Source organism: Pseudophryne corroboree, chromosome 9 (genome assembly GCF_028390025.1).
Source record: "Pseudophryne corroboree isolate aPseCor3 chromosome 9, aPseCor3.hap2, whole genome shotgun sequence".
NCBI lineage: Eukaryota > Metazoa > Chordata > Amphibia > Anura > Myobatrachidae > Pseudophryne > Pseudophryne corroboree.
The window spans coordinates 3920620-3948119 of NC_086452.1; the positions used below are offsets into that span (position 1 = coordinate 3920620).

General features: G+C 47.2%; 1 protein-coding gene across 1 annotated transcript in view; it reads left to right on the forward strand.

The window, feature by feature from the left end:
* SCP2 (sterol carrier protein 2) overlaps positions 1-27500 on the forward strand; it is a 135212-nt gene that overhangs the window by 41544 nt on the left and 66168 nt on the right. Inside the window, exons 3-6 of the mRNA XM_063938895.1 lie at positions 10455-10526; positions 11206-11337; positions 11684-11748; positions 12239-12365. Of these exons, the coding sequence (XP_063794965.1) occupies positions 10455-10526; positions 11206-11337; positions 11684-11748; positions 12239-12365 (396 nt within the window). The remainder of the gene's footprint in view (positions 1-10454; positions 10527-11205; positions 11338-11683; positions 11749-12238; positions 12366-27500) is intronic.

Genomic DNA, 27500 nt, shown 5'->3' on the forward strand with positions numbered 1-27500 from the left:
TGTATCTTGGTGTGAAGCCAAGAATGCTCCTACTGAAGATTTCCATCTGGGCCGTTTTCTCCACTTTCTACAGTTAGGATTGGATATGGGCCTAAAGTTAGGGCCGAAATCTGTACCTTAATGGAGCCTATCACTTTTCTTTCAGAAGGAATTGGCTTCTCTCCCAGAAGTCCAGACTTTTGTAAAGGGAGTGCTGCACATCCAGCCTCCTTTTGTGCCTCCAGTGGCACCAGGGGACCTTAACGTGGTGTTACAGTTCCTAAAATCTCACTGGTTTGAGCCTCTTCAAACGGTGGATTTGAAATTCCTCACTTGGAAGGTGGTCATGTTGTTGGCCTTGGCATCTGCACGGTGGGTGTCCGAATTGGCGGCTTTGTCTCACAAGAGCCCCTATCTGATTTTTCATGTGGATAGAGCAGAATTAAGGACTCGTCCTCAATTTTTGCCTATGGTGGTTTCATCTTTTCATATGAACCAACCTATCGTGGTGCCTGTGGCTACGGGTGACTTGGAGGATTTCAAGTCCCTTGATGTAGTCAGGGCCTCAAAAATGTATATAGCCAAGACGGCTCGGGTTAGGAAAACAGAGGCACAGTTTGTCCTGTGTGCAGCTAACAAGGTTGGCGCTCCTGCTTCTAAACAGACTATTGCTCGCTGGGTCTGTAACACGATTCAGCAGGCTCATTCTACGGCTGGATTGCCGGTACCAAATTCGGTAAAGGCCCATTCCACTAGGAAGGTGGCCTCTTCTTGGGCGGCTGCCCGAGGCGTCTCGGCATTACAGCTTTGCCGAGCGGCGACTTGGTCGGGGTCAAACACTTTTGCTAAATTCTACAAGTTTGATACCCTGGCTGATGAGGACCTTGCGTTTGCTCAGTCGGTGCTGCAGAGTCATCCGCACTCTCCCGCCCGGTCTGGAGCTTTGGTATAATCCCCATGGTCCTTACGGAGTCCCCAGCATCCTCTAGGACGTAAGAGAAAATAAGATTTTAAACCTACCGGTAAATCTATTTCTCCTAGTCCGTAGAGGATGCTGGGCGCCCGTCCCAGTGCGGACTAAATTCTGCAAGACTTGTATATAGTTATTGCTTACATAAGGGTTATGTTACAGTTGAGATCAGTCTCGTGCTGATGCTGTCTTGTTTCATACTGTTAACTGGTTCGTATATTCCAAGTTATACGGTGTGATTGGTGTGGGCTTGTATGAATCTTGCCCTTAGATTAACAAAATCCTTTCCTCGTACTGTCCGTCTCCTCTGGGCACAGTTCTTTAACTGAGGTCTGGAGGAGGGGCTTAGAGGGAGGAGCCAGTGCACACCCATAGTCAAAGTTCTTTTTAGGTGCCCTATCTCCTGCGGAGCCCGTCTATACCCCATGGTCCTTACGGAGTCCCCAGCATCCTCTACGTACTAGGAGAAAAAGATTTACCGGTAGGTTTAAAATCTTATTTTCTCTGACGTCCTAGTGGATGCTGGGGACTCCGTAAGGACCATGGGGAATAGCGGCTCCGCAGGAGACTGGGCACAGCTAAGAAAGATTTAGGACTACCTGGTGTGCACTGGCTCCTCCCACTATGACCCTCCTCCAGACTTCAGTTAGAATCCTGTGCCCGGCTGAGCTGGATGCACACTAGGGGCTCTCCTGAGCTCCTAGAGAGAAAGTATATTTTAGGTTTTTTATTTTACAGTGAGATCTGCTGGCAACAGACTCACTGCAGCGAGGGACTAAGGGGAGAAGAAGCGAACCTACCTAACTGGTGGTAGCTTGGGCTTCTTAGGCTACTGGACACCATTAGCTCCAGAGGGATCGACCGCATGTAACCGGCCATTGGTGTTCGGTCCCGGAGCCGCGCCGCCGGCCCCCTTACAGAGCCAGAAGCAAGAAGAATCCGGAAAATCGGCCGCAGAAGACATCAGTCTTCACCAAGGTAGCGCACAGCACTGCAGCTGTGCGCCATTACTCCTCATACACACTTCACACTCCGGTCACTGAGGGTGCAGGGCGCTGGGGGGGGGCGCCCTGAGAAGCAATAAATACACCTTGGTTGGCAAATATATCACAATATATAGCCCCAGAGGCTATATATGTGATAAATACCCCTGCCAGAATCCATAAAAAAGCGGGAGAAAAGTCAGCCGAAAAAGGGGCGGAGCTATCTCCCTCAGCACACTGGCGCCATTTCTCCCTCACAGCTCCGCTGGAAGGAAGCTCCCTGGCTCTCCCCTGCAGTCTACACTACAGAAAAGGGTAAAAAAAGAGAGGGGGGGCACTAAATTTAGGCGCAATATACATATAGCAGCTATAAGGGGATATAATTTAGTTAATCCCTGATTTATATAGTGCTCTGGTGTGTGCTGGCATACTCTCTCTCTGTCTCCCCAAAGGGCTTTGTGGGGTCCTGTCTTCTGTCAGAGCATTCCCTGTGTGTGTGCGGTGTGTCGATACGGTTGTGTCGACATGTTTGATGAGGAGACTTATGTGGAGGAGGAGCAGGTGCCTATAAATGTGTTGTCACCCCCTGCGGGGCAGACACCGGAGTGGATGGACTTGTGGAAGGAATTACGCGAAAGTGTCGACTCCTTACATAAAAAATTTGACGACATGCCACATGCGGGGCAGCCGGCTTCTCAGCCCGTGCCTGCCCAGACGTCTCAAAAGTCATCAGGGGCTCTAAAACGCCCGCTACCTCAGATGGCAGACACAGATGTCGACACGGATACTGATACCAGTGTTGACGACGAAGAGACTAATGTAATGTCCAATAGGGCCACTCGTTATATGATTGAGGCAATGAAAAATGTTTTACACATTTCTGAGGTGACCCCAGGTACCACAAAAAAGGGTATTATGTTTGGGGAGAAAAAACTACCAGTAGTTTTTCCCCCTTCTGAAGAATTGAATGAAGTGTGTGAACTAGCGTGGGCTTTCCCCGATAAAAAATTGGTAATTTCAAAAAAATTACTAATGGCGTACCCTTTCCCGCCAGAGGATAGGTCACGTTGGGAAACACCCCCTAGGGTGGATAAAGCACTTACGCGCTTATCAAAAAAGGTGGCACTGCCGTCCCAGGATACGGCCGCCCTAAAGGAACCTGCTGACAGAAAGCAGGAGGCTCTCCAGAAAGCTTTATATACACACACTGGTATTATACTGAGACCAGCTATTGCCTCAGCATGGATGTGCAGTGCTGCAGCTGCATGGTCAGACTCCCTGTCAGAAAACATTGACACCCTAGACAGGGACACTATATTGCTAAACGTAGAGCATATTAAAGACGCTGTCTTTTACATAAGAGATGCACAGAGGGATATTTGCCGGCTGGCATCAAAATTAAGTGCACTGTCCATTTGTGCCAGGAGAGGGTTATGGACCCGGCAGTGGACAGGTGATGCAGATTCTAAAAGGCACATGGAAGTTTTGCCTTATAAGGGTGAGGAGTTGTTCGGGGATGGTCTTTCAGACTTAGGGGTAAATTTACTAAGCTCTCGATTTTGACCGAGATGCCGTTTTTTCATCAAAGTGTCATCTCGGTAATTTACTAAGCAATAATCACGGCAGTGATGAGGGCATTCATAATTTTTTGCAAGTCCAAGAAAAAAATTACGAATGAATACACCATCGGTCAAAACGCGGCTGTTTAAGTATGAATCTCGGTAATTTACTAAGAAGTGCAAAGCAAAAAAAAAACAAACACTGCCGTGAAAAATTACAACTCGTAAAAAAGTGCTTAAAAAAAACAGACCTGCTTTTTTTTCCCGTGATTGGATAGGCATGCAGGGATCCATGAGATCCGTGCATGTATATCAGTGGGAAGGGGTGGGAAAGTTGTTATTTTATTACAAAAAATTGCGTGGGGTCCCCCCTCCTAAGCATAACCAGCCTCGGGCTCTTTGAGCCGATCCTGGTTGCAGAAATATGGGGAAAAAATTGACAGGGGTTCCCCCATATTTAAGCAACCAGCATCGGGCTCTGCACCTGGTCCTGGTTCCAAAAATACGGGGGACAAAAAGAGTAGGGGTCCCCCGTATTTTTAAAACCAGCACCGGGCTCCACTAGCTGGACAGATAATGCCACAGCCGGGGGTCACTTTGATATAGTGCCCTGCGGCCGTGGCATCAAAAATCCAACTAGTCACCCCTGGCCGGGGTACCCTGGGGGAGTGGGGACCCCTTCAATCAAGGGGTCCCCCCCCCCCCCCAGCCACCCAAGGGCCAGGGGTGAAGCCCGAGGCTGTCCCCCCCCCATCCAATGGGCTGCGGATGGGGAGGCTGATAGCCTTTTGTGATAATGAAAAGATATTGTTTTTAGTAGCCGTACTACAAGGCCCAGCAAGCCTCCCCCGCATGCTGGTACTTGGAGAACCACAAGTACCAGCATGCGACGGAAAAACGGGCCCGCTGGTACCTGTAGTACTACTACTAAAAAAATACCCAAAAAAACACAAGACACACACACCGTGAAAGTATAATTTTATTACATACATACATACACACATACATACATACTTACCTTATGTTCCCACGCAGGTCGGTCCTCTTCTCCAGTAGAATCCAAGGGGTACCTGTTGAAGAAATTATACTCACGAGATCCAGGGGTCCAGGGTCCTCGGGGAATGCAGGTGTAATCCACGTACTTGAAAAAAATAACAAAACGGACACCCGAGCCACGCACTAAAAGGGGACCCATGTTTGCACATGGATCCCCTTTTCCCGACTGCCAGAAACCCACTCTGACTGATGTCTAAGTGGGTTTCTTCAGCCAATCAGGGAGTGCCACGTTGTAGCACTCTCCTGATCGGCTGTGTGCTCCTGTACTGAGTGACAGGCGGCACACGGCAGTGTTACAATGTAGCGCCTATGCGCTCCATTGTAACCAATGCTGGGAACTTTCTGCTCAGCGGTGACGTCACTTTAGGTCAACCGCAGGGCAGAAAGTTCCCAGCATTGGTTACAATGGAGCGCATAGGCGCTACATTGTAACACTGCCGTGTGCCGCCTGTCACTCAGTACAGGAGCACACAGCCGATCAGGAGAGTGCTACAACGTGGCACTCCCTGATTGGCTGAAGAAACCCACTTAGACATCAGTCAGAGTGGGTTTCTGGCAGTCGGGAAAAGGGGATCCATGTGCAAACATGGGTCCCCTTTTAGTGCGTGGCTCGGGTGTCCGTTTTGTTATTTTTTTCAAGTACGTGGATTACACCTGGATTCCCCGAGGACCCTGGACCCCTGGATCTCGTGAGTATAATTTCTTCAACAGGTACCCCTTGGATTCTACTGGAGAAGAGGACCGACCTGCGTGGGAACATAAGGTAAGTATGTATGTATGTGTGTATGTATGTAATAAAATTATACTTTCACGGTGTGTGTGTCTTGTGTTTTTTTGGGTATTTTTTTAGTAGTAGTACTACAGGTACCAGCGGGCCCGTTTTTCCGCCGCATGCTGGTACTTGTGGTTCTCCAAGTACCAGCATGCGGGGGAGGCTTGCTGGGACTTGTAGTACTGCTACTAAAAACAATATCTTTTCTTTTACAACAAAGGCTATCAGCCCCCCCATCCGCAGCCCATTGGATGGGGGGGGGACAGCCTCGGGCTTCACCCCTGGCCCTTGGGTGGCTGGGGGGGGGGGGACCCCTTGATTGAAGGGGTCCCCACTCCCCCAGGGTACCCCGGCCAGGGGTGACTAGTTGGATTTTTGATGCCACGGCCGCAGGGCACTATATAAAAGTGACCCCCGGCTGTGGCATTATCTGTCCAGCTAGTGGAGCCCGGTGCTGGTTTTAAAAATACGGGGGACCCCTACTCTTTTTGTCCCCCGTATTTTTGGAACCAGGACCAGGCGCAGAGCCCGATGCTGGTTGCTTAAATATGGGGGAACCCCTGTCATTTTTTTTCCCATATTTCGGCAACCAGGATCGGCTCAAAGAGCCCGAGGCTGGTTATGCTTAGGAGGGGGGACCCCACGCAATTTTTTTTAAAATATTTGACAGTGTTTAATTTAAAAAAAACAAAAAAAATGAACCCCAGCACGGATCACACAGATCCGGCCGAGATTCATTGTAAAAAAGTCGGCAGTGTTTTGCTAATCACTGCCGTAAAAATAGAAAAAAAACCACGAATGACATCGACATCGGAACAAAAGAAAAACCCGAATACGACAGCTTAGTAAATTAGTCGTAATCAATTCAAAAAGTTGCAGTTTTACACTTTCGATGTCATTCGTGATTGAACTTTGACCTGAAACGGGAAAATACGAATCTTAGTAAATTTACCCCTTAGTGTCCACAGCAACAGCTGGGAAGTCAGCATTTTTGCCACATGTCCCCTCACAACCAAAGAGAGCACCGTATTATCAGGTGCAGTCCTTTCGCCCCCAAAAGAGCAGACGGGGTAGAGGCGCGTCCTTTCTGCCCAGAGGCAGAGGTAGGGGAAAAAAGCTGCAGCATACAGCCACTTCCCAGGAACAAAAGTCCTCCCCCGCTTCTTCTGCTAAGTCCGCCGCATGACGCTGGGGCTCAGCAGGCGGAGCCAGGTACGGTGGGGGGCCGTCTCAAAAACTTCAGCAATCAGTGGGCTCGCTCACAGGTAGATCCCTGGATCCTTCAAGTGGCATCTCAGGGGTACAGGCTGGAATTCGAGACATCCCCCCCCCCCCCCCGCCGTTTCCTCAAATCTGCCTTGCCAACGACTCCTTCAGAAAGGGAGGCTGTGTTAGAGGCAATTCACAAGCTGTATTCCCAGCAGGTGATAGTCAAGGTGCCCCTACTTCAACAAGGACGGGGTTACTATTCCACAATGTTTGTGGTACCGAAACCGGACGGTTCGGTGAAGCCCATTTTAAATTTGAAATCCTTGAACACATATTTAAGAAAAATTCAAGTTCAAGATGGAATCGCTCAGGGCGGTTATTGCAAGCCTGGAAGAGGGAGATTACATGGTATCTCTGGACATCAAGGATGCTTTCCTGCATGTCCCCATTTACCATCCTCACCAGGAGTACCCCAGATTTGTGGTACAGGATTGTCATTACCAATTCCAGACGTTGCCGTTCGGCCTGTCCACGGCACCGAGGGTATTTACCAAGGTAATGGCCGAAATGATGATACTCCTTCGGAAAAAGGGAGTTTTAATTATCCCATACTTGGACGATCTCCTGATAAGGGCGAGGTCCAGAGAGCAGTTGTTGGTCGGCGTAGCATTATCTCAGGAGGTGCTACACCAGCACGGTTGGATTCTGAATATTCCAAAGTCTCAGCTGGTTCCGGCGACGCGTCTACTGTTCCTGGGGATGATTCTGGACACAGTCCAGAAAAAAGTGTTTCTCCCAGAGGAGAAAGCCAAGGAGCTGTCATCTCTAGTGAGAGGCCTCCTGAAACCAAAACAGGTGTCGGTGCATCATTGCACGCGAGTCCTGGGAAAGATGGTAGCTTCCTACGAAGCGATTCCATTCGGCAGGTTCCATGCCAGAACCTTTCAGTGGGACCTGTTGGACCAATGGTCCGGATCGCATCTTCAAATGCATCGGTTGATAACCCTGTCTCCAAGGACCAGGGTGTCTCTGCTGTGGTGGCTGCAGAGTGCTCATCTCAGAGAGGGCCGCAGATTCGGCATACAGGACTGGGTCCTGGTGACCACGGATGCCAGCCTTCGGGGCTGGGGTGCAGTCACACGGGGAAGAAACTTCCAAGGACTTTGGTCAAGTCAGGAGACTTCCCTACACATAAATGTTCTGGAACTGAGGACCATTTACAATGCCCTAAGTCAAGCAAAGCCCCTGCTTCAAAACCAGCCGGTTCTGATCCAGTCAGACAACATCACGGCAGTCGCCCATGTAAATCGACAGGGCGGCACAAGAAGCAGGACGGCGATGGCAGAAGCCACAAGGATTCTCCGATGGGCGGAAAATCACGTGTTAGCACTGTCAGCAGTGTTCATTCCGGGAGTGGACAACTGGGAAGCAGACTTCCTCAGCAGGCACGACCTCCACCCGGGAGAGTGGGGACTTCATCCAGAAGTCTTCCAACTGATTGTAAACCATTGGGAAAAGCCACAGGTGGACATGATGGCGTCCCGCTTAAAAAGATGTAACCGTACAACATTATCACAGCATATGGCGAAAATATGTTGCGTGGTGTGAGGCCAGGAAGGCCCCAACGGAGGAATTCCAGCTAGGTCGATTTCTGCACTTCCTACAGTCAGTGGTGACTATGGGCCTAAAACTGGGTTCCATTAAGGTCCAGATTTCGGCTCTGTCGATTTTCTTCCAAAAAGAACTGGCTTCACTGCCTGAAGTTCAGACATTTGTCAAGGGAGTGCTGCATATTCAGCCTCCTTTTGTGCCTCCAGTGGCACCGTGGGACCTCAACGTGGTGTTGGGTTTCCTAAAGTCACATTGGTTTGAGCCACTCAAAACCGTGGATTTAAAATATCTCACGTGGAAAGTGGTCATGCTTTTGGCCTTGGCTTCGGCAAGGCGTGTGTCAGAATTGGCGGCTTTGTCATGTAAAAGCCCCTATTTGATTTTCCATATGGATAGGGCAGAATTGAGGACTCGTCCCCAGTTTCTTCCTAAGGTGGTATCAGCTTTTCACTTGAACCAACCTGTCATGGTGCCTGCTGCTACTAGGGACTTGGAGGACTCCAAGTTACTGGACGTAGTCAGGGCCTTGAAAATTTATGTTTCCAGGACGGCTGGAGTCAGGAAGACTGACTCGCTATTTATCCTGTATGCACCAAACAAGATGGGTGCTCCTGCTTCAAAGCAGACTATTGCTCGCTGGATTTGCAGTACAATTCAGCTTGCACATACTGTGGCAGGCCTGCCACAGCCTAAATCTGTAAAAGCCCATTCCACGAGGAAAGTGGGCTCTTCTTGGGCGGCTGCCCGAGGGGTCTCGGCTTTACAACTTTGCCGAGCTGCTACTTGGTCAGGGGCAAACACGTTTGCAAAATTCTACAAATTTGATACCCTGGCTGAGGAGGACCTTGAGTTCTCTCATTCGGTGCTGCAGAGTCATCCGCACTCTCCCGCCCGTTTGGGAGCTTTGGTATAATCCCCATGGTCCTGACGGAGTCCCAGCATCCACTAGGACGTTAGAGAAAATAAGATTTTACTCACCGGTAAATCTATTTCTCGTAGTCCGTAGTGGATGCTGGGCGCCCATCCCAAGTGCGGATTGTCTGCAATACTTGTATATAGTTATTGCCTAACTAAAGGGTTATTGTTGAGCCATCTGTTGAGAGGCTCAGTTATATTTCATACTGTTAACTGGGTATAATATCACGAGTTGTACGGTGTGATTGGTGTGGCTGGTATGAGTCTTACCCGGGATTCAAAATCCTTCCTTGTTGTGTCAGCTCTTCCGGGCACAGTATCCTAACTGAGGTCTGGAGGAGGGTCATAGTGGGAGGAGCCAGTGCACACCAGGTAGACCTAATTCTTTCTTAGCTGTGCCCAGTCTCCTGCGGAGCCGCTATTCCCCATGGTCCTTACGGAGTACCCAGCATCCACTACGGACTACGAGAAATAGAATTACCGGTGAGTAAATTCTTATTATTTTGTGCATCCTTTGGCGTTATCCAGGTTACTACAGAGCCGTTACGTGTCTGACTGTTACATCCACAGTGCTGGGCTCTGGCGTATACACTCAGTGAACGTGTATTGTAGGAGCAGCATACCGTGGTGATATTCATATAGTCCTGATGTCACCTGATGGTTTATGTAATGAGGATCAGTAAAGCGGTACACCATGGGAGGAATGGAAGAGTGCCGCCCTATGGATTAGAAATTGCATTGTGAATTCATGTGTTTAATCTCTAGCACCTGGAGCAGCATGCGTGGTATCCCTGGGTCTGCAGCTAGAGGGCGCCGTGTATGACGGCCTATAGGACTGTGAGGCCACAAGCATGCACCCTGCACTGTTGGGATGAGCCCCAGCAGCGCGTTGCATGTCTATCCGTCGTCTTCGGGTTTTGTTACATTATTATATAATATAATATACGCTGGTGTTTCTCCCGCACAAGTCAGTGATTTATCCTGATCTGTGGTGTCGTCCCCTGGAACACCCTATTTAAAAAAAAAAAATCTTCAATACATGAGCGCTCCAGATGCCCAGAAACGGGACAGTCGCCCGCACCACGGCCCAACACCCGCTTTAAGTGATTACATGTGAAAGTCTGATTACAACATGATCACTCTCACTTGTAGTTCTGGAGAGGCGGACAGAGATCTCTCTATAGCAGAAGGAAAAGACCCCAGGGGGGGGGAGAGGTATCAAACAGAGCGATCTGTGGTACCTGCCGTGTCTGACTGTCGTCATGTGCTCAGGAAGCAGGATATGACCCTTTCACATCATCCCTGTGCACAAAATGTTCCCCAGTGTATTCCTATCTGTGCAGTGACAACGTGAGGTGTAATCGTATCATCTACTTACATCTGTTCTGTCTGCTCTGCAGGTCAGCAGGCTCTGGCGGACGCAGGAATCCCCTACTCCTCCGTGGAACAGGCGTGTGTAGGCTACGTGTATGGTATGTTATTCTGTGTTCTGTGATGCTGCAATGTATTAATGGTACACTGTAATAGATTGATGCCCTGCTGTAGTAGGTGAAAATACCATGTTAGATTACTGTTCGGCCGGCGACCCACACGTCGGAGTGTTCTCAGACGGCATTACACCTGGCCTCATGTCTGCACAGCTTACTGGTTCCCAGGAGACTGATTGGAGTTTGCAGTACTAACCTGACCATGATCTACTAAGCTGTGCTTATTACAGATTCTAACAACAGCAAGGGCGTGCCAATGTAGAAGCACAATGTAACCTCTATGTAAGGTTGTCCATAAGATGAGTGTAACTCACAAAATCCGCTGTTCTAAGCTGTCTGCACCTCCACCATCCCCAGCAGATGTCACTATTATCACACCTGTCCATCACACTTAGCTGCGCAGTCAGTGTAGCCGTGCTACGGCACTGCAGAGTACACCATCAGGGCAAGCAGACCAGAGGAAAGGCTAGAGCTGATGAGGAACAATGAGGATGAAACCAACGGTTAGAGCCCAGTAGGCAGTGCTGGTGCATGACATTGCACCGAGGGTGTATTGGCAATGCCCAGTGTGTAACCAGATACCGTACCTCTGTCTGCGGGCGCCGTATTCTGTAGCCTGCATCTTATACTGCTTGCTGGTAAGTCTGTTTCTTTTGTGTTGTAGGTGACTCCACGTGCGGCCAGCGGGCCATTTATCACAGCCTGGGGCTCACCGGAATCCCCATCATCAATGTCAACAACAACTGCTCCACCGGCTCCACGGCGCTCTTCTTAGCCAGACAGCTGGTCCAGGGAGGTAAGAACCAGGTGCCTCTGAGAGGCACGAGAATCGGCAGGAGACTGGTCACATCTCTTCCTGCGGAGGCCACTCCGCCCGACATTGGCAGAGTCTGGAACCTATGTATGCCTCTGTGGGCTCTGCTTTAGTGGTGGGGTCTATTGTGTGCAGTTATGTCTATGACCCATAGGGAGATATCACAGCTGGCCTGGGTCATAGATGTTGTGCCGCATGTCGGACGCTGTATTTGGGATTCTAACGATTTTCTTCTAGATAATGTGTCATTATTTCTATTCATCTGCACACTGTCACTCGCCATGGTTACATCGTGTCTCTTATCCCGGTGATTCTGCGTTCTCTCCAGGGTTAGCAGACTGCGTTCTGGCTCTCGGATTTGAGAAGATGGAGCGAGGATCGCTAAAATCCATGGTTAGTAAATGAATTTGCTGCTGGTCACATTCTTTGATAGCGGTGGGTGTGGATGGCGATAGACTATATGAAGCACATTTTATCCTGGTTCCTTTGGGTCGAGTGCATGAACGCTGAGCCTGTCCAGCGAATTCCCGTAATGTCTGCAGGACTTTCCATAGTGGTCCCAGCAGAGGACAATGGTGGAAATCCCTTCTTCATTGTTCCCAGTGTGAGTGCTGCATGGCAGCATACAGAGTAATGCGCCCATCCATTCAGCCGCCAGTCAGTGCTAACATTACCGTCGCCCCCAGTGACCGTTTCTGGATGGAAATTCTAATATAAAGCTGATGTAAGTCTGTTCTAGAAGTGCTACCCCAACTTGTATTCCTGGGGACAAGAATTTGAGACAAAAATGAATTCATCACGTTTATTATTTCTGTACTCTGGTAGTAACTAGTGCATTTATCCTATAAAGTAGAATGTGGTCTCCTCTTTTTTTGTGTTTTAGTACACGGACCGGACAAACCCAATGGATAAACATTTAGAAGTTCTAGCCAGCAAGTATGGCCTGGAGCCTGCTCCAATGGCCCCTCAGATGTTTGGAAGAGCTGGGCTTGAACACATGGAGAAATATGGTAATGGCGGGTGATTGTACAGTACACTATGCTCCTCATGTAATCTACTGTGTCTGGTGATTGTACAGTACACTATGCTCCTCATGTAATCTACTGTGTCTGGTGATTGTACAGTACACTATGCTCCTCATGTAATCTACTGTGTCTGGTGATTGTACAGTACACTATGCTCCTCATGTAATCTACTGTGTCTGGTGATTGTACAGTACACTATGCTCCTCATGTAATCTACTGTGTCTGGTGATTGTACAGTACACTATGCTCCTTATGTAATCTACTGTGTCTGGTGATTGTACAGTACACTATGCTCCTCATGTAATCTACTGTGTCTGGTGATTGTACAGTACACTATGCTCCTTATGTAATCTACTGTGTCTTGTACAGTAGACTATGCTCCTCTAACTATGTGCTGTGGTGGGTGATTGGTACAGTACGCTAATATTCTCATCTAATAATGTGGTGGGTGATTGGTACATTACGCTATTCTCCTCTAATAATGTGCTGTGGCGGGTGATTGGTACAGTACGCTACACTCTTCATCTAATAATATGCTGTGGCGGGTGATTGGTAAAGTACTCTATTCTCCTCCAGTAATAATGTGCTGTGGCGGGTGATTGGTTCAGTACTCTACTCTCCTCCAATAATAATGTGCTGTGGCGGGTGATTAGTACAGTACACTATTCTCCTAATCTAATAATGTGCTGTGGCGGGTGATTAGTACAGTACACTATTCTCCTCATCTAATAATGTGCTGTGGTGGGTGATTAGTACAGTACTCTATTCTCCTCATCTAATAATGTGCTGTGGTGGGTGATTAGTACAGTACACTATTCTCCTCATCTAATAATGTGCTGTGGCGGGTGATTAGTACAGTACACTATTCTCCTCATCTAATAATGTGCTGTGGTGGGTGATTAGTACAGTACTCTATTCTCCTCATCTAATAATGTGCTGTGGTGGGTAATTAGTACAGTACACTATTCTCCTCATCTAATAATGTGCTGTGGTGGGTAATTAGTACAGTACACTATTCTCCTCATCTAATAATGTGCTATGGCGAGTGACTGGTACAGTAAGCTATTCTCCTGATCTAATAATATGCTGTGGCGGGTGATTGGTACAGTACGCAATACTCCTCCTCTAATAATGTGCTATGGCGGGGGATTGGTACAGTACGCTGTTCTCCTCCTCTAATAGTGTGCTGTGGTGGGTGATTGGTACAGTACGCTATTCTCCTCCTCTAATAATATGCTGTGGCGGGTGATTGGTACAGTACGCTATTCTCCTCCTCTAATAATATGCTGTGGCGGGTGATTGGTACAGTACGCTATTCTCCTCCAATAATAATGTGCTGTGGAGGGTGATTGGTACAGTACGCTATTCTCCTCCTCTAATAATGTGCTGTGGCGGGTGATTGGTACAGTACGCTATTCTCCTCCAATAATAATGTGCTGTGGAGGGTGATTGGTACAGTACGCTATTCTCCTCCTCTAATAATATGCTGTGGCGGGTGATTGGTACAGTACGCGATACTCCTCCAATAATAATGTGCTGTGGAGGGTGATTGGTACAGTAAGCTATTCTCCTCCTCTAATAATATGCTGTGGCGGGTGATTGGTACAGTACGCGATACTCCTCCAATAATAATGTGCTATGTCGGGTGATTGGTACAGTATGCTTTTCTCCTTATATAATAATGTGCTGTGGCGGGTGATTGGTACAGTACGCTATTCTCCTCCTAATAATGTGTTATGGCGGGTGATTGGTACAGTACGCTATTCTCTAATAATGTGCTGTGGTGGGTGATTAGTACAGTACGATATTCTCCTCCTCTAATAATATGCTGTGGAGGGTGATTGGTACAGTACGCTATTCTCCTCCTCTAATAATGTGGCATGGTGGGTGATTGGTACAGTACTCTATTCTCCTCCTCTAATAGTGTGCTGTGGCGGGTGATTGGTACGGTACGCTATTCTCCTCTAATAATGTGCTGTGGTGGGTGATTATTACAGTACTCTATTCTCCTCCAATAATAATGTGCTGTAGCGGGTGGTTAGTACAGTACTCTATTCTCCTCCAATAATAATGTGCCGTGGTGGGTGATTGGTACAGTACTCTATTCTCCTCCAATAATAATGTGGCATGGTGGGTGATTGGTACAGTACACTATTCTCCTCTAATAATGTGCTGTGGCGGGTGATTGGTACAGTACGCTATTCTTCTCCAATAATAATGTGTTGTAGCGGGTGATGAGTACAGTACAATATTCTCCTCCTCTAATGTGCTGTGGTGGTTGATTGGTACAGTACTTTATTCTCCTCCAGTAATAATGTGCTGTGGAGGGTGATTGGTACAGTACGCTGTTCTCCTCCTCTAATAATGTGCTGTGGTGGGTGATTGGTTCAGTACGCTATTCTCCTCATCTAATAATGTGCTGTGGCGGGTGATTGGTACAGTACACTATTCTCCTCTAATAATGTGCTGTGGCGGGTGATTGGTTCAGTACGCTATTCTCCTCCTCTAATAATATGCTGTGGTGGGTGATTGGTACAGTACGCTATTCTTCTCCAATAATAATGTGTTGTAGTGGGTGATTAGTACAGTACTCTATTCTCCTCCAATAATAATGTGCCGTGGTGGGTGATTGGTACAGTACGCTATTTTCCTCCAATAATAATGTGATGTAGCAGGTGGTTAGTACAGTACAATATTCTCCTCCTCTAATAATGTTGCATGGTGGGTGATTGGTACAGTACTCTATTCTCCTCCAGTAATAATGTGCTATGGCGGGGGATTGGTACAGTACGCTGTTCTCCACCTCGAATAATGTGCTGTGGCGGGTGATTGTTACAGTACTCTATTCTCCTCCAATAATAATGTGCTGTGGTGGGTGATTGGTACAGTACTCTATTCTCCTCCAATAATAATGTGCTGTGGCGGGTGATTAGTACAGTACTCTATTCTCCTCCAATAATAATGTGCTGTGGCGGGTGATTGGTACAGTACTCTATTCTCCTCCAATAATAATGTGCTGTGGCGGGTGATTAGTACAGTACTCTATTCTCCTCCAATAATAATGTGCTGTGGCGGGTGATTAGTACAGTACTCTATTCTCCTCCAATAATAATGTGCCGTGGTGGGTGATTGGTACAGTACGCTATTTTCCTCCAATAATAATGTGATGTAGCAGGTGGTTAGTACAGTACAATATTCTCCTACTCTAATAATGTTACATGGTGGGTGATTGGTACAGTACTCTATTCTCCTCCAGTAATAATGTGCTATGGCAGGGGATTGGTACAGTACGCTGTTCTCCTCCTCTAATAGTGTGCTGTGGCGGGTGATTGGTACAGTACGCTGTTCTCCTCCTCTAATAATGTGCTGTGGTGGGTGATTAGTACAGTACGCTATTCTCCTCATCTAATAATGTGCTGTGGGTGATTGGGACAGTACTCTATTCTCCTCATCTAATAATGTACTTTGGCGGGTGATTGGTACAGTACGCTGTTCTCCTCCTCTAATAATGTGCTGTGGTGGGTGATTAGTACAGTACGCTATTCTCCTCCTCTAATAATATGCTGTGGCGGGTGATTGGTACAGTACGCTATTCTCCTCCAATAATAATGTGCTGTGGCGGGTGATTGGTACAGTACGCTATTCTCCTCCAATAATAATGTGCTGTGGCGGGTGATTGGTACAGTACTCTATTCTCCTCCAATAATAATATGCAGTGGCGGGTGATTGGTACAGTACTCTACTCTCCTCCAATAATAATGTGCTGTGGCGGGTGATTAGTACAGTACTCTATTCTCCTCCTCTAATAATGTACTTTGGCGGGTGATTGGTACAGTACGCTGTTCTCCTCCTCTAATAATGTGCTGTGGTGGGTGATTAGTACAGTACGCTATTCTCCTCCTCTAATAATATGCTGTGGCGGGTGATTGGTACAGTACGCTATTCTCCTCCAATAATAATGTGCTGTGGCGGGTGATTGGTACAGTACGCTATTCTCCTCCAATAATAATGTGCTGTGGCGGGTGATTGGTACAGTACTCTATTCTCCTCCAATAATAATATGCTGTGGCGGGTGATTGGTACAGTACTCTACTCTCCTCCAATAATAATGTGCTGTGGTGGGTGATTAGTACAGTACTCTATTCTCCTCCAATAATAATGTGCTGTGGCGGGTGATTAGTACAGTACGCTATTCTCCTCCAATAATAATGTGCTGTGGTGGGTGATTAGTACAGTACTCTACTCTCCTCCAATAATAATGTGCTGTGGCGGGTGATTAGTACAGTACGCTATTCTCCTCCAATAATAATGTGCTGTGGCGGGTGATTAGTACAGTACGCTATTCTCCTCCAATAATAATGTGCTGTGGCGGGTGATTGTTACAGTACTCTATTCTCCTCCTCTAATAATGTGCTGTGGCGGGTGGTTAGTACAGTACTCTATTCTCCTCCTCTAATAATATGCTGTGGCGGGTGATTGGTACAGTACTCTATTCTCCTCCAATAATAATGTGCTGTGGTGGGTGATTAGTACAGTACTCTATTCTCCTCCAATAATAATGTGCTGTGGTGGGTGATTGGTACAGTACGCTATTCTCCTCCAATAATAATGTGCTGTGGCGGGTGATTGGTACAGTACGCTATTCTCCTCCAATAATAATGTGCTGTGGCGGGTGATTGGTACAGTACTCTACTCTCCTCCAATAATAATGTGCTGTGGCGGGTGATTGGTACAGTACTCTACTCTCCTCCAATAATAATGTGCTGTGGTGGGTGATTGGTACAGTACGCTATTCTCCTCCAATAATAATGTGCTGTGGCGGGTGATTGGTACAGTACTCTATTCTCCTCCTCTAATAATGTGCTGTGGCGGGTGATTGGTACAGTACTCTATTCTCCTACAATAATAATATGCTGTGGCGGGTGATTGGTACAGTACTCTACTCTCCTCCAATAATAATGTGCTGTGGCGGGTGATTGGTACAGTACGCGATACTCCTCCAATAATAATGTGCTATGTCGGGTGATTGGTACAGTACTCTTTTCTCCTCCTCTAATAATGTGCTGTGGCGGGTGATTGGTACAGTACGCTATTCTCCTCTAATAATGTGTTATGGCAGGTGATTGGTACGGTACGCTATTCTCTAATAATGTGCTGTGGTGGGTGATTGGTACAGTACTCTATTCTCCTCCAATAATAATGTGCTGTGGCGGGTGATTAGTACAGTACGATATTCTCCTCCAGTAATAATGTGGCATGGTGGGTGATTGGTACAGTACTCTAGTCTGCTCCAGTAATAATGTGCTTTGGCGGGTGATTGATACAGTACGCTATTCTCCTCATCTAATAATGTGCTGTGGTGGGTGATTGGTACGGTACGCTATTCTCCTCTAATAATGTGCTGTGGCGGGTGATTGTTACAGTACGCTATTCTCCTCCTCTAATAGTGTGCTGTGGCGGGTGATTGGTACAGTATGCTATTCTCCTCTAATAATGTGCTGTGGCGGGTAATTGGTACAGTACTCTATTCTCCTCCAATAATAATGTGCTGTGGCGGGTGATTGGTACAGTATTCTATTCTCCTCCTCTAATAATGTGCTGTGGCGGGTGATTAGTACAGTACGCTATTCTCCTCCTCTAAAAATGTGCTGTGGTGGGTGATTAGTACAGTACTCTATTCTCCTCTAATAATGTGCTGTGGTGGGTGATTGGTACAGTACTCTATTCTCCTCCTCTAATAATGTGCTGTGGTGGGTGATTAGTACAGTACTCTATTCTCCTCCTCTAATAATATGCTGTGGTGGGTGATTGGTACAGTACTCTATTCTCCTCCAATAATAATGTGCTGTGGTGGGTGATTGGTACAGTACTCTATTCTCCTCTAATAATAATGTGCTGTGGTGGGTGATTGGTACAGTACTCTATTCTCCTCCAATAATAATGTGCTGTGGTGGGTGATTGGTACAGTACTCTATTCTCCTCCAATAATAATGTGCTGTGTTGGGTGATTGGTACAGTACTCTATTCTCCTCCAATAATAATGTGCTGTGGTGGGTGATTGGTACAGTACGCTATTCTCCTCCTCTAATAATGTGCTGTGGCGGGTGATTGGTACAGTACTCTATTCTCCTCTAATAATGTGCTGTGGCGGGTGATTGGTACAGTACTCTATTCTCCTCCAATAATAATGTGCTGTGGCGGGTGATTGGTACAGTACGCTATTCTCCTCTAATAATAATGTGCTGTGGCGGGTGATTGGTACAGTACTCTATTCTCCTCTAATAATAATGTGCTGTGGCAGGTGATTGGTACAGTACTCTATTCTCCTCTAATAATAATATGCTGTGGCGGGTGATTGGTACAGTACGCTATTCTCCTTATCTAATAATATACTGTAATTGGTAATGGTTCTGTTTACCTTGAAAATCTATTATTTTTCACAGAATATATTTGGCTAATATCACAATTCCTTTAAAAAAATAGATCCCTAAATCCCAGGGGCAGAGGTGTCCAACGTCTGTCCTACCGGCACATTTGCTCTGAATGCTAATGATACGGAAAGTATTCACAGCGCTTCACTTTTTTTCACATTTTATGATACAGCCTTATTCCAAAATGGAATAAATTCATTTTTTCCCTCAAAATTCTGCACACAATACCTCATAATGAAAACGGGGAAAAAGGTGTTTTTGAGATTTTTGCTAATTTATTAAAACTAAAAAACTAAAATAAAAAAACTAAGAAATCACATAGGGGATTAATGGGATGTACTCTGAATGAACCTCAGTACTCAGTGGAATACCATAGGGCTCAGTACTCAGTGGAATACCGCAGGGCTCAGTACTCAGTGGAATACCGCAGGGCTCAGTACTCGGTGGAATACCGCAGGGCTCAGTACTCGGTGGAATACGCAGGGCTCAGTACTCAGTGGAATACCGCAGGGCTCAGTACTCAGTGGAATACCATAGGGCTCAGTACTCAGTGGAATACCGCAGGGCTCAGTACTCAGTGGAATACCGCAGGGCTCAGTACTCAGTGGAATACCGCAGCGCTCAGTACTCAGTGGAATACCATAGGGCTCAGTACTCAGTGGAATACCGCAGGGCTCAGTACTCAGTGGAATACCGCAAGGCTCAGTACTCAGTGGAATACCGCAAGGCTCAGTACTCAGTGGAATACCGCAAGGCTCAGTACTCAGTGGAATACCGCAGGGCTCAGTACTCAGTGGAATACCGCAGGACTCAGTACTCAGTGGAATACCGCAGGACTCAGTACTCAGTGGAATACCGCAGGGCTCAGTACTCAGTGGAATACCGCAGGGCTCAGTACTCAGTGGAATACCGCAGGGCTCAGTACTCAGTGGAATACCGCAGGGCTCAGTACTCAGTGGAATACCATAGGGCTCAGTACTCCGTGGAATACCGCAGGACTCAGTACTCAGTGGAATACCGCAGGACTCAGTACTCAGTGGAATACCGCAGGGCTCAGTACTCAGTGGAATACCGCAGGGCTCAGTACTCAGTGGAATACCGCAGGACTCAGTACTCAGTGGAATACCGCAGGGCTCAGTACTCAGTGGAATACCGCAGGGCTCAGTACTCAGTGGAATACCGCAGGGCTCAGTACTCAGTGGAATACCGCAGGGCTCAGTACTCAGTGGAATACCGCAGGGCTCAGTACTCAGTGGAATACCGCAGGACTCGGTACTCTGTGGAATACCATAGGGCTCAGTACTCGGGCCATTGCTGTGTAACATATTCATTAATGACCTCGGAGAGGGACTAGAAAGCACAGTGACAATTTTCGCAGATGATGCTAAACTATGTAGAGTAATTAATTCAGACGAGGATGTTGAGTCTTTACAGAATGACTTATCTAGACTTGAGGTCTGGGCGGATAAATGGAGAGTGAGGTTCAATAGACAAATGTAAAGTTATGCACTTTGGGGGTAATTCTGAGTTGATCGCAGCAGGAATTTTGTTAGCAGTTGGGCAAAACCATGGGGGTCATTCCGAGTTGTTCGCTCGTTGCCGATTTTCGCTATACTGCGATTAGTCGCTTACTGCGCATGCGCAAGGTTCGCAGAGCGCATGCGCTTAGTTATTTTACACAAAAGTTAGGTATTTTACTCACGGCATAACGAAGCTTTTTCATCGCTCTGCTGATCGTAGTGTGATTGACAGGAAGTGAGTGTTTCTGGGCGGAAACTGGCCGTTTTATGGGAGTGTGCAGAAAAACGCAGGCGTTCGAGTTGCAAAACGCAGGAGTGGCTGGGCGAACACTGGGTGTGTTTGTGACGTCAAACCAGCATGAAAAGGACTGAGCTGGTCGCAGTGGCAGAGTAAGTCTCTAGCTACTCAGAAACTGCTGGGTAATCCTTACGAGAAAATTAGCGAACCTTTCGTTAGCAATTCTGCTAAGCTAAGATACACTCCCAGAGGGCGGCGGCTTAGTGTGTGCAATGCTGCTAAAAGCAGCTAGCGAGCTAACAACTCGGAATGACCCCCATCTGCACTGCAGGGGAGGCAGATGTTACATGTGCAGAGAGAGTTAGATTTGGGTGGGTTATTTTGTTTCTGTGCAGGGTAAATACTGGCTGCTTTATGTTTACACTGTAATTTAGATTGCAGATTGAACTCACCCCACCCAAATCTAACTCTCTCTGCACATGTTACATCTGCCCCCCCCCCCCCCCCCCCCCCCTCCCCTTGCAGTGCACATGGATTTGCCCATCTGCTAACAAATTTGCTGCTGCGATCAACTTGGAATTACCCCCTTTGGGACTAAGAACAATCGGGCAGCCTATAAACTAAATGGGGAAAATGTAGGGATAACGGTAGTAGAAAAGGATCTGGGTGTGCTCATCGATAATAAACTTGGTAGCAGTACGCAATGTCAGAATGCAGCAACAAAAGCAAGTAAGACGTTATCATGCATAAAACGGGGAATGGAGACGAGGGATGAGAGTGTAATCCTGCCGCTGTATAAACCATTGGTGCGGCCACACCTGGAATACTGTGTACAGTTCTGAGCACCGCTCTATAAAAAAGATATCTTGGAACTCGAAAGGGTTCAGAGGCGAGCCACCAAACTGATCAAGGGGTTAGAGGCACTGAATTATGAGGAAAGACTAAAAAAGGTTAGATACGTTCACACTGGAAAAGAGGCGACAGAGAGGACATTATTAATATTTATAAATACATAAAGGGGCAATACAAGGGTTTATCAAACGATTTTTTTATCAAAAAAACACTACATAGGACACGAGGACACCCCCTGCGGTTAGAGGAGAAAATATTCCATACACAACGGAGAAAAGGGTTCTTCACAGTAAGAGCAGTAAGGATTTAGAATTTTCTGTCAGAGAAGGTAGTAATGGTGGACTCAATCAATAAGTTTAAAAATGGATTAGATAAATTCCTAGCAGAAAAAAATATCCATGGATACAGCATTTAATTAATATTTAAAAAAAAATAGTGTGTGTGTGTGTGTATATATATATATATATATATATAATGTAATATAGGTTGAACTCGATGGACATTTGTCTTTTTTCAACCTCAACAACTATGTAACATGTTATTTACAGCCTTTGCCATTTAGCTCAGGTGCATCCTGTTTCCACTGATCATCCTTGAGATGTTCCTACAGCTTAATTATAGTCCACCTGTGGTAAACTCAGTTGATTGGACATGATTTGGAAAGGCACACACCTGTCTATATAAGGTCCCACACTTGACAGTGCATGTCTGAGCACAAACCAAGCATGAAGTCAAAAGAATTGTCTGTAGACCTACGAGACATGATTGTGTCGAGGCACAAATCTGAGGAAGGGTACTGAAAAATATCTGCTGCTTTGAATGTCCCAGTGAGCACAGTAGACTCCATCATCCTTAAATGGAAGAAGTTCAGAACCACCAGGACTCTTCCTAGAGCTGGCCAGCCCTCTTAACTGAGCGATCGGGGGAGAAGGGCCCTAGTCAGGGATGTGACCAGGAACCCGATGGTCACTCTGCCAGAGCTACGGCATTCCTCTGTGGAGAGAGGAGAACCTTCCAGAAGGACAACCATCTCTGCAGCAATCCACCAATCAGGCCTGTATGGTAGAATGGCCAGACGGAAGCCACTTCTTAATAAAAAGCACATGGCAGCCCGCCTGGATTTTGCCAAAATGTACCTGAAGGACTCTCGGACCATGAGAAACAAAATTCTCTGGTCTGATGAGACAAAGATTGAACTCTTTGGCATGAATTCCAGGCGTCATATTTGGAGGACACCAGGCACCGCTCATCACCAGGCCAATACCATCCCTACAGTGAGGCATGGTGGTGGCAGCATCATGCTGTGGGGATGTTTTTCAGCGGCAGGAACTGGGAGACTAGTCAGGATAGAGGAAAAGATGAATGCAGCAATGTACAGAGACCTCCTGGATGAAAACCTGCTCCAGAGCGCTCTTGACCTCAGACTGGGGTGACTGTTCATCTTTCAGCAGAACAACGACCCTAAGCACACAGCCAAGATATCAAAGGAGTGGCTTCAGGACCACTCTGTGAATGTCCTTGAGTGGCCTAGCCAGAGCCCAGACTTGAATCCGATTGAACATCTCTGGAGAGATCTGAAAATGGCTGTGCACCGACGCTTCCCATCCAACCTGATGGAGCTTGAGAGGTGCTGCAAAGAGGAATGGCCGAAACTGCCCAAAGATAGGTGTGCCAAGCTTGTGGCATCATATTCAAACAGACTTGAGGCTGTAACTGCTGCTAAAGGTGCAGCAACAAAGTATTGAGCAAAGGCTGTGAATACTTATGTACATGTGATTTCTTCATTTTTTATATTTATTCAATTTGCAAAAATCTTAAACTTTTTTCACGTTGTCATTATGGGACATTGGGGGTAATTCAGACCTGACCGCCACAGCAAATTTGTTAGCAGTTGGCCACATCTAACTCTCTCTGCACATGTTACATCTGCCCCACCTGCAGTGCACGTGGTTTTGCCCAACTGTTAACAAATTTTCTGCGCCGATCAGGTCTGAATTCGGCCCATTGTGTATAGAATTTCGAGAGAAAAAAATGAATTTATTCCGTGTTGGAAATGTAGAAAAAGTGAAGCGCTGTGAATACTTTCCGGATGCACTATAAATGGTCTTTCTTTATTGTGTTTACCCCTATGGTGCTCTGTCTACTTACAGAGGGAAAACTGTTCTGTAAGTAGGAACGCGCTTCCAAAGGCGTTGTCTGTATCCTGGGAGAGCGTGGAGACCTGACGCTCTGTACCTGCTTCATGCTACACGTGGATCTGTACAAGGGCTGCAGGATATGTTGTTGTCATTATATATTATTTAGAAAGTTTACATAGCAGCGTACACAGGGGATAGAAAACAGAGGAAGCAGCGCGAGCACACGCTGATACAGACACTTCCACACCTCTACATAAATACCATACACAGGGGATAGAACACAGAGGAAGCAGCGCGAGCACACGCTGATACAGACACTTCCTCACCTCTACATAAATACCGTACACAGGGGATAGAACACAGAGGAAGCAGCGTGAGCACATGCTGATACAGACACTTCCACACCTCTACATAAATACCATACACAGGGGATAGAACACAGAGGAAGCAACGCGAGCACACGCTGATACAGACACTTCCACACCTCTACATAAATACCGTACACAGGGGATAGAACACAGAGGAAGCAGCGTGAGCACATGCTGATACAGACACTTCCACACCTCTACATAAATACCGTACACAGGGGATAGAACACAGAGGAAGCAACGCGAGCACACGCTTATACAGACACTTCCACACCTCTACATAAATACCATACACAGGGGATAGAACACAGAGGAAGCAGCGCGAGCACATGCTGATACAGACACTTCCATACCTCTACATAAATACCGTACACAGGGGATAGAACACAGAAGAAGCAGCGCGAGCACATGCTGATACAGACACTTCCACACCTCTACATAAATACCGCACACAGGGGATAGAACACAGAGGAAGCAAAGTGAGCACATGCTGATACAGACACTTCCACACCTCTACATAAATACCGCACACAGGGGAGAGAACACAGAGGAAGCAGCGCGAGCACATGCTGATACAGACACTTCCACACCTCTACATAAATACCGCACACAGGGGATAGAACACAGAGGAAGCAGCGCGAGCACACGCTGATACAGACACTTCCACACCTCTACATAAATACCGTACACAGGGGATAGAACACAGAGGAAGCAGCGCGAGCACACGCTGATACAGACACTTCCACACCTCTACATAAATACCATACACAGGGGATAGAACACAGAGGAAGCAGCGTGAGCACACGCTGATACAGACACTTCCACACCTCTACATAAATACCGTACACAGGGGATAGAACACAGAGGAAGCAGCGTGAGCACACGCTGATACAGACACTTCCACACCTCTACATAAATACCGTACACAGGGGATAGAACACAGAGGAAGCAGCGCGAGCACACGCTGATACAGACACTTCCACACCTCTACATAAATACCGTACACAGGGGATAGAACACAGAGGAAGCAGCGTGAGCACACGCTGATACAGACACTTCCACACCTCTACATAAATACCGTACACAGGGGATAGAACACAGAGGAAGCAGCGTGAGCACACGCTGATACAGACACTTCCACACCTCTACATAAATACCGTACACAGGGGATAGAACACAGAGGAAGCAGCGTGAGCACACGCTGATACAGACACTTCCACACCTCTATATAAATACCGTACACAGGGGATAGAACACAGAGGAAGCAGCGTGAGCACACGCTGATACAGACACTTCCACACCTCTACATAAATACCGTACACAGGGGATAGAACACAGAGGAAGCAGCGCGAGCACACGCTGATACAGACACTTCCACACCTCTACATAAATACCGTACACAGGGGATAGAACACAGAGGAAGCAGCGTGAGCACACGCTGATACAGACACTTCCACACCTCTACATAAATACCGTACACAGGGGATAGAACACAGAGGAAGCAGCGCGAGCACACGCTGATACAGACACTTCCACACCTCTACATAAATACCGTACACAGGGGATAGAACACAGAGGAAGCAGCGTGAGCACACGCTGATACAGACACTTCCACACCTCTACATAAATACCGTACACAGGGGATAGAACACAGAGGAAGCAGCGTGAGCACACGCTGATACAGACACTTCCACACCTCTACATAAATACCGTACACAGGGGATAGAACACAGAGGAAGCAGCGTGAGCACATGCTGATACAGACACTTCCACACCTCTATATAAATACCGTACACAGGGGATAGAACACAGAGGAAGCAGCGTGAGCACACGCTGATACAGACACTTCCACACCTCTACATAAATACCGTACACAGGGGATAGAACACAGAGGAAGCAGCGCGAGCACACGCTGATACAGACACTTCCACACCTCTACATAAATACCGTACACAGGGGATAGAACACAGAGGAAGCAGCGCGAGCACAGGCTGATACAGACACTTCCACACCTCTACATAAATACCGTACACAGGGGATAGAACACAGAGGAAGCAGCGTGAGCACACGCTGATACAGACACTTCCACACCTCTACATAAATACCGTACACAGGGGATAGAACACAGAGGAAGCAGCGCGAGCACAGGCTGATACAGACACTTCCACACCTCTACATAAATACCGTACACAGGGGATAGAACACAGAGGAAGCAGCGCGAGCACACGCTGATACAGACACTTCCACACCTCTACATAAATACCGTACACAGGGGATAGAACACAGAGGAAGCAGCGCGAGCACACGCTGATACAGACACTTCCACACCTCTACATAAATACCGTACACAGGGGATAGAACACAGAGGAAGCAGCGTGAGCACACGCTGATACAGACACTTCCACACCTCTACATAAATACCGCACACAGGGAATAGAACACAGAGGAAGCAGCGCGAGCACACGCTTATACAGACACTTCCACACCTCTACATAAATACCGTACACAGGGGATAGAACACAGAGGAAGCAGCGTGAGCACATGCTGATACAGACACTTCCACACCTCTATATAAATACCATACACAGGGGAGAGAACACAGAGGAAGCAGCGTGAGCACATGCTGATACAGACACTTCCACACCTCTACATAAATACCGCACACAGGGGAGAGAACACAGAGGAAGCAGCGTGAGCACATGCTGATACAGACACTTCCACACCTCTACATAAATACCGTACACAGGGGATAGAACACAGAGGAAGCAGCGTGAGCACATGCTGATACAGACACTTCCACACCTCTACATAAATACCGTACACAGGGGATAGAACACAGAGGAAGCAGCGTGAGCACACGCTGATACAGACACTTCCACACCTCTACATAAATACCGTACACAGGGGATAGAACACAGAGGAAGCAGCGTGAGCACACGCTGATACAGACACTTCCACACCTCTACATAAATACCGTACACAGGGGATAGAACACAGAGGAAGCAGCGCGAGCACACGCTGATACAGACACTTCCACACCTCTACATAAATACCGTACACAGGGGATAGAACACAGAGGAAGCAGCGCGAGCACAGGCTGATACAGACACTTCCACACCTCTACATAAATACCGTACACAGGGGATAGAACACAGAGGAAGCAGCGCGAGCACACGCTGATACAGACACTTCCACACCTCTACATAAATACCGTACACAGGGGATAGAACACAGAGGAAGCAGCGCGAGCACACGCTGATACAGACACTTCCACACCTCTACATAAATACCGTACACAGGGGATAGAACACAGAGGAAGCAGCGTGAGCACACGCTGATACAGACACTTCCACACCTCTACATAAATACCGCACACAGGGAATAGAACACAGAGGAAGCAGCGCGAGCACACGCTTATACAGACACTTCCACACCTCTACATAAATACCGTACACAGGGGATAGAACACAGAGGAAGCAGCGTGAGCACATGCTGATACAGACACTTCCACACCTCTACATAAATACCATACACAGGGGAGAGAACACAGAGGAAGCAGCGTGAGCACATGCT